This window comes from Ascidiella aspersa, chromosome 9 (genome assembly GCF_963924565.1).
Source record: "Ascidiella aspersa chromosome 9, kaAscAspe10.2, whole genome shotgun sequence".
In the NCBI taxonomy this organism is placed as follows: Eukaryota; Metazoa; Chordata; class Ascidiacea; order Phlebobranchia; family Ascidiidae; genus Ascidiella; species Ascidiella aspersa.
Window position 1 is genome coordinate 2271617 of NC_139455.1, and position 10780 is coordinate 2282396.

At 35.0% G+C, this 10780-nt stretch overlaps 1 protein-coding gene across 1 annotated transcript; it reads left to right on the forward strand.

Moving 5' to 3' along the window:
* Positions 1 to 368: 368 nt before the first annotated feature.
* On the forward strand, positions 369 to 7855 carry LOC146131846 (uncharacterized). The gene is made up of 8 exons (XM_083397320.1): positions 369 to 484; positions 1653 to 1734; positions 2231 to 2346; positions 2724 to 2821; positions 3462 to 3631; positions 4608 to 4822; positions 5915 to 6073; positions 7198 to 7855. Exons 1-8 carry the CDS (start codon positions 371 to 373, stop codon positions 7309 to 7311), a joined length of 1068 nt encoding a protein of 355 aa, XP_083253446.1. The 5' UTR covers positions 369 to 370; the 3' UTR covers positions 7312 to 7855.
* Positions 7856 to 10780: the final 2925 nt, after the last annotated feature.

Here is a 10780-nt window from a genome sequence, read left to right on the forward strand (position 1 = left end):
TATGCTACTTTTTAAGGACTGCGCAATTCAAAAAATTTGCATTTGTCAGGTAGACAGAAACAGAAATTATGTTACATTTAGTCAGTACACTTTTTTTGGGAGCCAGCTGACACATTTAACAGTTTTTTATTGTTTTTGTAAAAACTACGCAGCACACAAAAAAAACTTTTTTTGGATGGCTGAATCAAGGGATACTTTAGCAAAACTCTAAACAAATCGCTTTGTTTTTTTTTTTTGTTGTTTTTTTTTTTAATCGTTTCGCATGATTGATTGAAATCTAATCTCGTATTAGGGGGATTGCCCAAATACATTTGTTTGTTTTTATTGCTCTGGAAAATTTATTTGCAAGAATAAGTGAACTAATTATAAAATGGCAAAAGAGATGAAAGCTCTGGTGAAACGAACAGAAGAGGAAGGTTATGAAAGTGTTACTTTGCCGATCCCCAAGCCTTGCTCTGACGAAGTACTCATTAAAATCACGAAGGTAATTTGGCGCTGGTCTAGAATCCTACCACAACGAAACACCATTTGGGTTAGGGTACAGGTTAGCGTTTGGGTTAAGGTAGGTCAAGTATTATTATTAAATTTGGAATATAATAATACTTGACCCACCCACACCCAAACGCTAACCATTTTGTGCGTTGATTTTAGATCTGTGGTAGGATTCTAGACCAGCGCCGGTAATTTTCCTAAGAAGATATGCAATGATTTGGGTGATTTGAAAGATATGCAATGATATGTCTATATTTATGATTTTGAAGATATGCAATGATATGTCTCAATGATTTGAAAGATATGCAATGATATGTCTATATTTGTGCATATTTTTTAATGAAACTTGGTATACCTTCTATAGGTCGAAAAAAGGCGCTGGTCTAGAATCCTACAACAACAAACATTATTTGCGTTGGGTTGCGGGTTAGCGTTTTTGGGTTAGGGTGGGTCAAGTATTATTATTGAATAAAGAAAATAATAATACTTGAACCACCCACACCCAAACGCTAACTCGCACCCTAACTCAAATTTTGTGCGTTGATTTCATAACTGTAGTAGGATTCTAGCCCGGCGCCCGAAAAATGTGTGGTAGTTTTAGTTCTCCAGCACTTGCAAATATTTAGCATAAGTATATCACGTTTATTTTTTTAAATATTTTATTTTTTATATTTGCAATTATTACCAAGTAAACAATTTAATTAAGGAATGCAATAATTGACATATTATCCTGATACCGATACCCAGTATTTCCGATAAAAAGCATCACAATCTGATCTGGTGCCACATTACGCTTTAACAAGCAAAATAATTAAATTAAAACGTTAATATTTTTTTCATGTAGTAAAGCAAAATTTAAAACTGCTTTAAAATTAAGAAATACAGTTCAGTTGTTAACTTACTATGTTTCAATAAGTTTACCATTAAAAGTAAAAATTGCTGCGTTGGATCGCAAATCATGGCTGAAATTGCTATATTAATTGGTACCAAATCGACATCGATACCACCCTAGATATTATCGAACACCCCTAGTTTTAATAGTAAAACAGTTTTAATGGTAATTTGAACATATCGATGCTAAGTGCTGGTTGTGTTCCGGAGTTATAAATCAAGCACACGTCGGAAACGTTTTAAACAAAACTACAACGGTTTATTTTTAGGTTTCTATTTGTGGTTCCGACATCAACTTGTACAAATGGAACGAAACTGCGAAGGTGATAGCCAGTCTTCCTTTCACACCTGGTATGTTTTCTGGTATATATGTTTAATTGTTGAACAAAAAATGAAGCTATTTTTGTTGTGAATGCCAAGTAGTTTAAAATAGAAACCTTAACTTTTAAGTTTATTCTTGCAGATCTATAATTTGCGTTTTGTATTAGTCCATTTCAGTTCAATTTTATCATTGCTTTGAAATGCTGCTACCAATTTTTTGTTTGTAAGCTTTATAAGGAACTTTATTTGAAATTCCTGTTAAATACATGCTGTTTTATGTTGTTTTGCTGAAATATAAATTGTTCACTTTACACTACCTTTTACTCAAAATTCTAGTTAAAAATGTACAATTTATATTGCTAGGCCACAATGCAACAGGTATTTTGTAGTTAAAATGCTGTTTTATTTTGTTATATAAAAAAGTAATGCTGTGTTGTTTTCTTTTGGCAAAAATATATAATATTCAGAAGTTTTACCCTTTACTCAAAATTCAATCAAAAAATTTATGTACAATTTATATTGGCAGGTCATGAAGCAACTGGTGTGGTTGCAGCATTGGGACCAGCTGTGAATCGTTTGAAGGTTGGGGACAGAGTTGCTGTTGAGAATCATTTTTACTGTGGAAAATGCTATCAGTGCGAGGTAAAGCAAACCGAAAATGTAATGGCTGCTAAATGTAGTACTCTGTAAACTGTTGGTATAAACAAAAATCAAATAACTAACCTTACCACTCCTACATGGTTAAAAAGGAAGTTTTAACAAAAAATGTAATGCCTACTATATATTTATTTAGGAAAACACTTAATTGAAACAGCATGGAGCATATTCCTATTAGGACCTGCATAATTTGTCTAAAAATTAGACATGATTTTGTCAGTTCTGCTACAACCTACAACAGTAAAATTAAAAAAAGCAAATAAAAAAGTTTTGTCGGTATTATACCACACTTATATAAACTTAACAGTTACTAAAAGAATACATTTTTACTGATTAAATTACATTTCAATCCACCAATTTAGCATGAAAGAGGCGATATATGTAACAACCTCAGCCAGTATGGACACGGCAAAGGCACAGTTCATGGAGGTTGTTCGGAATTCTCTATCGTTTCAGAAAAGTAAGCTACAATGAAAATGACAATGTACTCTGAACATACAAAGGTTTTTGTTTTTAAATAACTAAAACATTTTGTGATTTTAGTTTTTTAATATTTTTTTAGTTTTATTTTAATTTTTAGTCATAGTGGTTTAAAATTTCTCTTTAATACAGTTGTTATGCTTTTTAGTAAAGTAAACGTTCTTGAAGTTTTTATATGTATTTATTTATTCAATTAATACGCTTTTTTTATTGTACTTTTAGCAAAAGTACTTTGTTAAATTCCAGTATGTGCCAAAATGTTTTTTCATAAACACTTTTACCCATCGTTATTATATAAAAATATTAACCTTAAAATATAATTTTTTAATTTTGGCTGTTTAAATATATTTTATTTAAAATTTGTATGCTTTTAGTGAAAGCAACTCAGTCAAAATGAGGCGTAAATTTTGTTTGCCAAAACAAGATTCTGTCAAGATTAAACTAAGTACAGAACTCATCATTGATGTGCAACCAGAATCGTTTGTTTTTCGCCATTTGGATTCAGGCATATTATTTTTTTGGAAAAATTCTAATTAAAAAAAAGTAATACAATTATTTTACCTATACAATCTTTCAAAAAAAAAATTCTTTAGAGATTTTACTTACAATCTTTAAACCAGATATTGCTACAAATTGCAACACAACATTTCCGACAACGAAGCAGTTTTACTCGAACCAATGGGAGTTGCCCACAATGCAATTGAAAGGTTAGAGGTCAGAGGAGAGAACGTGCTTGTGATTGGTTGCGGACCGGTCGGACTGTTCGCCATCGCATGTGCAAAGGCATTGGGTAAACAGCATTTTTTATATACGTAAAGGTACGCTATGCACGGATCTGTAATGTAGCTTGATAATGTATCTCAAATATAAAGGTCGAGTTAATTGGCATCATCTTGATAAAGACGTTTCAATAAGTACTTTTATAACCATCAGTAAATGAAGTACAATTGAAACTACAAGTGCGTATCGAAACGTACTATGCCTTCTCTTTATATCAATCACACATTTTGAACAACTTACACGCACTTACACATTCATATAGTATGAAAGGTTCAACTGGATAAAATAAGAAGGAGGTCAATTTAACAATCAGAATGCAGTTGTTGACTTGTTTTGGTCCAACAGGTAATACCATACTACGTAGCTCACTCGTCAGATGTTAAAAATGAATAAGAGTTATTTAAAACGTTCCAAATAGTACCTATTTCTGTATGGGCTTTAATATTCGTTCTACGACTAACTGCAACCTCCAGCCATTATCTTAAGATTTATTCGAAACCATTAAAATGCTTCCGGTACCTCTGGGAATGTACGATAATATCGATTTGGAGCCGATACCAAGTAGTAGATCGGATCGCGATACTTTTTGTCCAAAATATCGGGTATTGGTATCGGAATATAATGTGGAGTATCGGCGTCCCTACACTCCTGTAAGGGCCTTGATATTGTTTCTATCCCTAACTACACTTTCCAGCCATTATGGTCTATGGTTTAAATATCTCAATGGATTGGTTAATATACCGAAAGCCATGGCAGACTCACCGGTTCGAACTTCGAACCTCACTGCAGGCTAGTTGTTTTTCTAGCTTGCCCTGCTTGCATCATAGATCAACAGATTCGGTGAGTCTGCAATGGCTTTCTTATTATACGTTAGACGTAATCGTTGGTCAAAAAACAGCTTCAGAAGGGCTAGATCACAGTGGATATGTGTGTACATGTTCCATTGATAGGTTGATCTTCTAATTTCCTGATATTTATCCCCACAGGAGCCACTGAAGTTATGGCCGCCGACATTCTTCCCTCGCGTCTCGAGCTCGCCAAGAAAATGGGGGCTGATCACGTGATCGACTCTGGGGCCGGGGGCAACGAGGGGGTGAAAGCGGAAGTGATGTCACGAACTGGGGGTGACGGAATCGGTAGGATTTGTGAAGCGAGTGGGGCTTCGGTGATGTTGAACGGATGCTTCACGTATCTCAGAAAGGTAGCGACTGTTATAGACTAGAGCAGTGCTTCTTAAACTTTTTAGTTTAGTTCCCCCCTAGCATCTATTTCCAGATTTCATTCACCCTTGTCTCATGATATGATAAAACTATCTCGTCTATATATAACAGCACAAAATGACTTAGGTTGTTTTGCAAGCTACCATCCATTTATGACGGTTCACCCTTATTCAACCCCTTTGGTTGGTTCACCCCTGCAAAATTTTTATTCCCCTGGGGTGAACCATTTACCTGATTAAGAAACACTGGACTCTCAGTGTATATTTTGAGATATTTAAAAATTCAATGTACGGCTATGTGTTTCTGTATAAAGTTCAGGTCATATGTATTACGAGTCTGCGTGGCTACGTACTGTAGGTGTTCAATTGTCCATGAGACTTTATTGAAATCTTCGTGTAACTATATTAACGGGGTGATTTTTTCAAGAAAACTCATATTAATTAAAAAACACGTTTCCACGTTACCTCTGAAAATGAGGATGTCCGATAATATCGGATCGGAGCCGATACCCGATACCAAGTGGTAGTATCGGTACTCGTCCGATAATATCGGATCGGAGCCGATACCCGATGCCAAGTGGTAGTATCGGTACTCGTCCGATAATATCGGATCGGAGCCGATACCCGATACCAAGTGGTAGTATCGGTACTCGTCCGATAATATCGGATCGGAGCCGATACCCGATGCCAAGTGGTAGTATCGGTACTCGTCCGATAATATCGGATCGGAGCCGATACCCGATGCCAAGTGGCAGTATCGGTACTCGTCCGATAATATCGGATCGGAGCCGATACCCGATGCCAAGTGGTAGTATCGGTACTCGTCCGATAATATCGGATCGGAGCCGATACCCGATGCCAAGTGGTAGTATCGGTACTCGTCCGATAATATCGGATCGGAGCCGATACCCGATGCCAAGTGGTAGTATACCTAATGAAACAATGATTTTTCTAACAGCACAATAGTCTTGCAAAGCAGGTATTTAATATTAAATAATGTCGCCTTTTTAATCTTATCATATCCAAACAGTAAACAAAAATGTTCTCAAAAAAAGAGTTTATTTTTTCGCAAAGGGCGGCCGGGTATCGATTCTGGGGCTTCCCAAACAGCCGCTGCACGTGGATAACGTTTTGCAGAACATCGTCTTTAAGTCGCTCACCATCTGCACTGTGCACGGGAGAAGGATATTCCACACTTGGCAGGAATGCGAGAGGCTCATCGCTGAGAAAAAGGTCGGTTTTCTTTGTTTTGTTTTTTTTCTAAATAAAAGGCCTTTGAACCTCGGACCAAAACCTGTTGTTTTTAATCTTTCATGTCCCAGATTGAGATTCATTTTGGGGCATAATTCTATGAGGTTTTACTTAGACGTAGTAAAAATATGAAAGCCCATAAAATAGTAGGCAGCATTTTAAACTTTTCGAATATATCTTTCCATTGATTTTCACATGATTTTATAAATGTTTGGCATCGAATAAGATCACGATACTTTTTTTAAAGGGATATTTGAAAGGTTAAAGTGTTACTACTTCTTTATGGATTCTGTTATTGGCTTTTTAAACTTTTGAATAGTTTTATTTTATTTTATTTACATATAATTTTGGTGTTTCGTTGTGTTTGTAGTATATTAGCAGAACTGACGATGCTTTTTGCGTAACTATAGTATTCTGCTTTTGTTGAATAAAGTTGTTTTTGGATCTCTTTTACAACCTTTGTGGTTTTGCTTGAATCAATACTTCTTTATGGACTTCGAGACTTTTTTGTGCGATGTTTAGAGACGTAGCAAATACATTACTGAAATGAACATAATTAAGCACTTGAACAGCAAAAAGACCTTGCTGTATTTTGAAGAAAAAGTAATATTATCCGATTTGCCAAATACTGTTATTGCTATTAAAGTAAAACGTTATTTTAATTAAAACGCGCATTGCAAATATAATTTTAATTAAAACGCGCATTGCAAATATAATTTTAAGTAAAATGCGCATTGCAAAACCTCAAAAAACAAAAACATCTAAGTAATTTCTTATTAGTAAAAAAAATAACAATGTCACAAACAACTTTGGTTTTTACAAACAAAACGCCCCTCACCTGGTTTAGCAGCACCACTGATGACATTAAAACGTTTAAAGGGTATTTTTTCCATATATTTTTTGTTATTTGGCCAACATTTACTTTCGATTTATTTTTTTGCCTTCTTTCATTGTGGCGCGGAGTGTAAAACCAAAAAATAAACTATATATCATTTATGTGCGCATGTGTAAATTTATAACCCAAGGCTTCACGGGTTGATTGCTATCCATTTGAAAAACTACCCAACCCTATAAAAATAAAAAAAATAGCGATATATTATTTTTAGGTGTTTCCCCAGCTGGTGGTGTCCCATGACGTAGCAATGTCGAAATACGAGGAGGCATTCGGCGCACTTTTGTCGGGAAAAGCTTGCAAGATTGTAATGGACCCGCAGCTTTAACTACCACATGCGGGGTTTAAGTAAAAAATGTCCAAAAAAAATGGCTTCGTATGAAGTTAATTTTTTTTTAATTTGCCTCCCATATGAAATGATTTTTTTCCAAAAATTTGGCTCCGTATGAAGGTATTTTTTTTCAAAATTTGGCTTCCATATGAAATTATTTTTTTACTATGTTTCAAAACGAATAAGAACTTAACTCGGGGTTACCATTGCGTTAGTAAAATTCATAAAATAGAATAGTAGTGATTGCACCTACACTCCTACAGGATTTGCTCAAACGTCTTTTAATTGATTTGCGATTTATAAAGTCTTTGAAAACCCTACGTTTTTTTAAAAAATCTTTGACTAGCCTTTCACTTGAATTGTGCAGCTAAATTGTGTGTTTTTTAAGTGCCGTCAAAAAAAACATTTTTTTTCCACCTTTTGTTATTGTGTTAATAATTGCATTTATAATGTTTTATTTTTTAATTATATTCCAAACATGTCTATAGTGATCTAATTTTAATTTTTTTGTTTTTTTGATTATATTCATCAAGTTGGGGGTAACATATGAGTACTGACATACCTCTAATATAAGAATTACATGTACTGATGTTTTTCGTAGGTTGTATAGATTTTCAAGGTTTTTCGTGTGTACTATGCGCTTTACTAAAAATGAGTTCTACAAAATTATGTTACCCATAACAGTCTGCTAATTTGACTTTTTAATTACGCCTCTTTAAACTGCTTTTGGGATATTCTGTGGTTTCCGCCAGTTATTGTGGGCTGTATAATATGCAGTAACCACACACAAAGTGTTCAACATTTAACTGTATCGCGTATAGTACTCTGTGTTACCGCGAGATTATTATATTAATCAAATGTTTACAGTCTATAATATGGCGTAATGCATCTACTCAGCAATATCTTTTTACAATTTGTCCAAATGTGTTTTTAGTGTTGCAAACGTTATTTTCCAATTTGTGTGCCGTTTTTGAAAAACAGATTTTTGCACTTTATTGTTCAGCAATTATTCCACAACAATTTGTGTTACCCTATTTCGTCGAAAGACAGTTAAAATCAAGATATATTTGTAACCTTCAGACATGTCCGTTAATTTCAGATCGGAGCCGATACCCGATACCAAGTGATAATATCGGTACTCGTCCGATACATTACTAGGGTACTATCGGTGGCCATCAAATACTAAATAAACATATGATTTTTTAGGTAAGATGTGTCATCCAACACCCCTGGGAAAAAAAATATCTTTGAACATTTTATTTTGTTCCTTTATACTTTAAACGTAAGAATGACGTCATTCATGTTAAATCGCGAAAACTTCGGGTACCGGATTAAATGTCAAGTATCTGACATCCCTAGTGACCGTTGTTGCCCAAAAGTGTGCACTATGCAATAAACTTTCCAGCAATCACCCCGTGTTGTGATAGTAAATTTGAGTGTTAAGTATAATGGTTTGTTTTTAACAAAATATTAAAAAATTGAAATTAAACGAAATAAGGGCTTTAAAAAGTTACTTTGTTCACATGCGAAGTAAAAACAACAACAAGATGTCACTCATTGCTATTTCCATCCAGTATCTTTTCAAATGTTACCTCGTGCCTCCGACCAAATGTAGCCCTATAACTATTGATACGGCCCGTTAATATTGTTAGTGATCAATATTTACAATAAATCTACCTGTGCAGAGCAAATGTATATTGGTAAAAATTAGGACGAAAGGGTGTACATATTTCTGTCCGTGTGGCTGTTTGCGGTTCACATGTGGTTTGTCAGACTTCTAGGCAAGGCTGCGGAGTCGGTTAAAAATAACCCGAGTCCGTCTCCGGCCAAAAAAATAAACCCGACTCCGGCCCTGACTCTACAGCCTGTATTCAACAATTTAGGTAACCAAAATAATGTGGATATTCAGCAATCCACTTATAGAGGTGTTGTATAATTCATTTACTCACTCGCAATACATGGTTGGAAATTATTCCACCATTTGCTATTTCGCCTTTACAATTGGAGCCTTATCAGTTTCAAAATTTGTTTATGCGCATGTCGGACTCGGGACTCGGGTAGTTTTACGTGGTCTTACTCGAGTCCCGAGTCCGACTCCGCAGCCCTGCGTCTAGCCTACCCCTGTTGTATATACACTACAGAGTGGGCCAAAAGTAGGCTTGCAGTTTTAAAAAGTAGGGTTTCTAAAAGTAAAATTTATTGTTTTGGGGTTCTTCCCATACATATTGTTCTTCACAACACCCCCAAAAAGAAATCCATTGGTGTGCGGTGAGGTGAGCGTGGTGGCCATTCAATGCTACATCTTCTTCAATGCCAAATAACTGTAAGCCTACTTTTGGCCCACCCTGTATATATTTACAGAAATGATGAAACCAAAGTTTAGCCTCCAGTTTTTCGAAATTGCATTGTCTCAATTTTCGAGGTATCAAATGGATATCAACCATACACGTGCGCATAGCGTGACGTTAATCATAGGCCTGAACAAGAGATTACTTTAACCTGTCTGCCCTGTGTATTGAATCACTGATCAATTGAAAATTACTGGATGAGAAAACCTGAAAGGCGCGCTAGCTGTCACGTGATATGAGACTGCGGCGTCGTCGAAACAAAATGCGGCAACAATACGGCGGAGTTGGTTTGTATTGGTTAAGAGGTAAACATGTGAAGTTGGTGGTTTGTAGAGGTCTTTACTGAGATAAAACTTGTTGGTTAAAGTGGGAAATGTGTAAACTTTGTACTTACGTAATTTTTTATTTGTTGGAGATAAAAAGTAGTTTGAGATAAATACCTTTTTAAACTTTAATTTCAGGCCATATACAGTGAAGCTGTATCTACAGAATTAGATATAACGTACTTGTATCGTCAACAGTTCAAGTGCTTGACTGATGGTGATCCAAATACGTATCAAAGCGTCTTAATTAAGATAACGTTCATTTAATCGACCTTTCTGGGTTTGAGATTCTTTTTCAAGTTACATCAAAACTCTGTTTAAATTGGGATCCCAAAAAAAATAACGATTTAATAAATTATGGATAAGTGTGTTTTATCTTGGTGACATGATTACGAAAAAAATGTCGCGAACTGGATGAAATAACCCTTCGGACAATAACAATAATATTGTATTTTTTTCTCCGCAACGTAATGTTGTTTGAGATTTGGAAATTATTTTAGAATGTTTTTAGATTGGACGTTTTTTTAATCTTTAAGTTTTGTTTTAAAACGGCTTTCTTTGGAGTAACATTAAACATAGAACTTGTAATTTTCACTACTTATTCCAAACGGTCAATAGTCGTAGCACCCCAAACAGGTTTTTCACATATTGCAACCTAATAAATAAATAACTTCCTGAAAGCTGAACGCTCGCCTAACCCAAGTAATCCAAATAACAATCCCGCCATAATTTAAAAGGATGTAATGTCTCAGTCGTGTGTTTCAATGTTTACGGTACATCGCCCAAAATCAACTC

Bases quoted from the DNA above. Each gene is read 5' to 3' on its own strand.
- LOC146131846 (XM_083397320.1), top strand. From the start codon at position 371: ATGGCAAAAGAGATGAAAGCTCTGGTGAAACGAACAGAAGAGGAAGGT. The intron at 485-1,652 runs GTAATTTGGCGC...GTTTATTTTTAG, and splicing joins TACTCATTAAAATCACGAAG to GTTTCTATTTGTGGTTCCGA. The intron at 2,347-2,723 runs GTAAAGCAAACC...CCACCAATTTAG, and splicing joins GAAAATGCTATCAGTGCGAG to CATGAAAGAGGCGATATATG.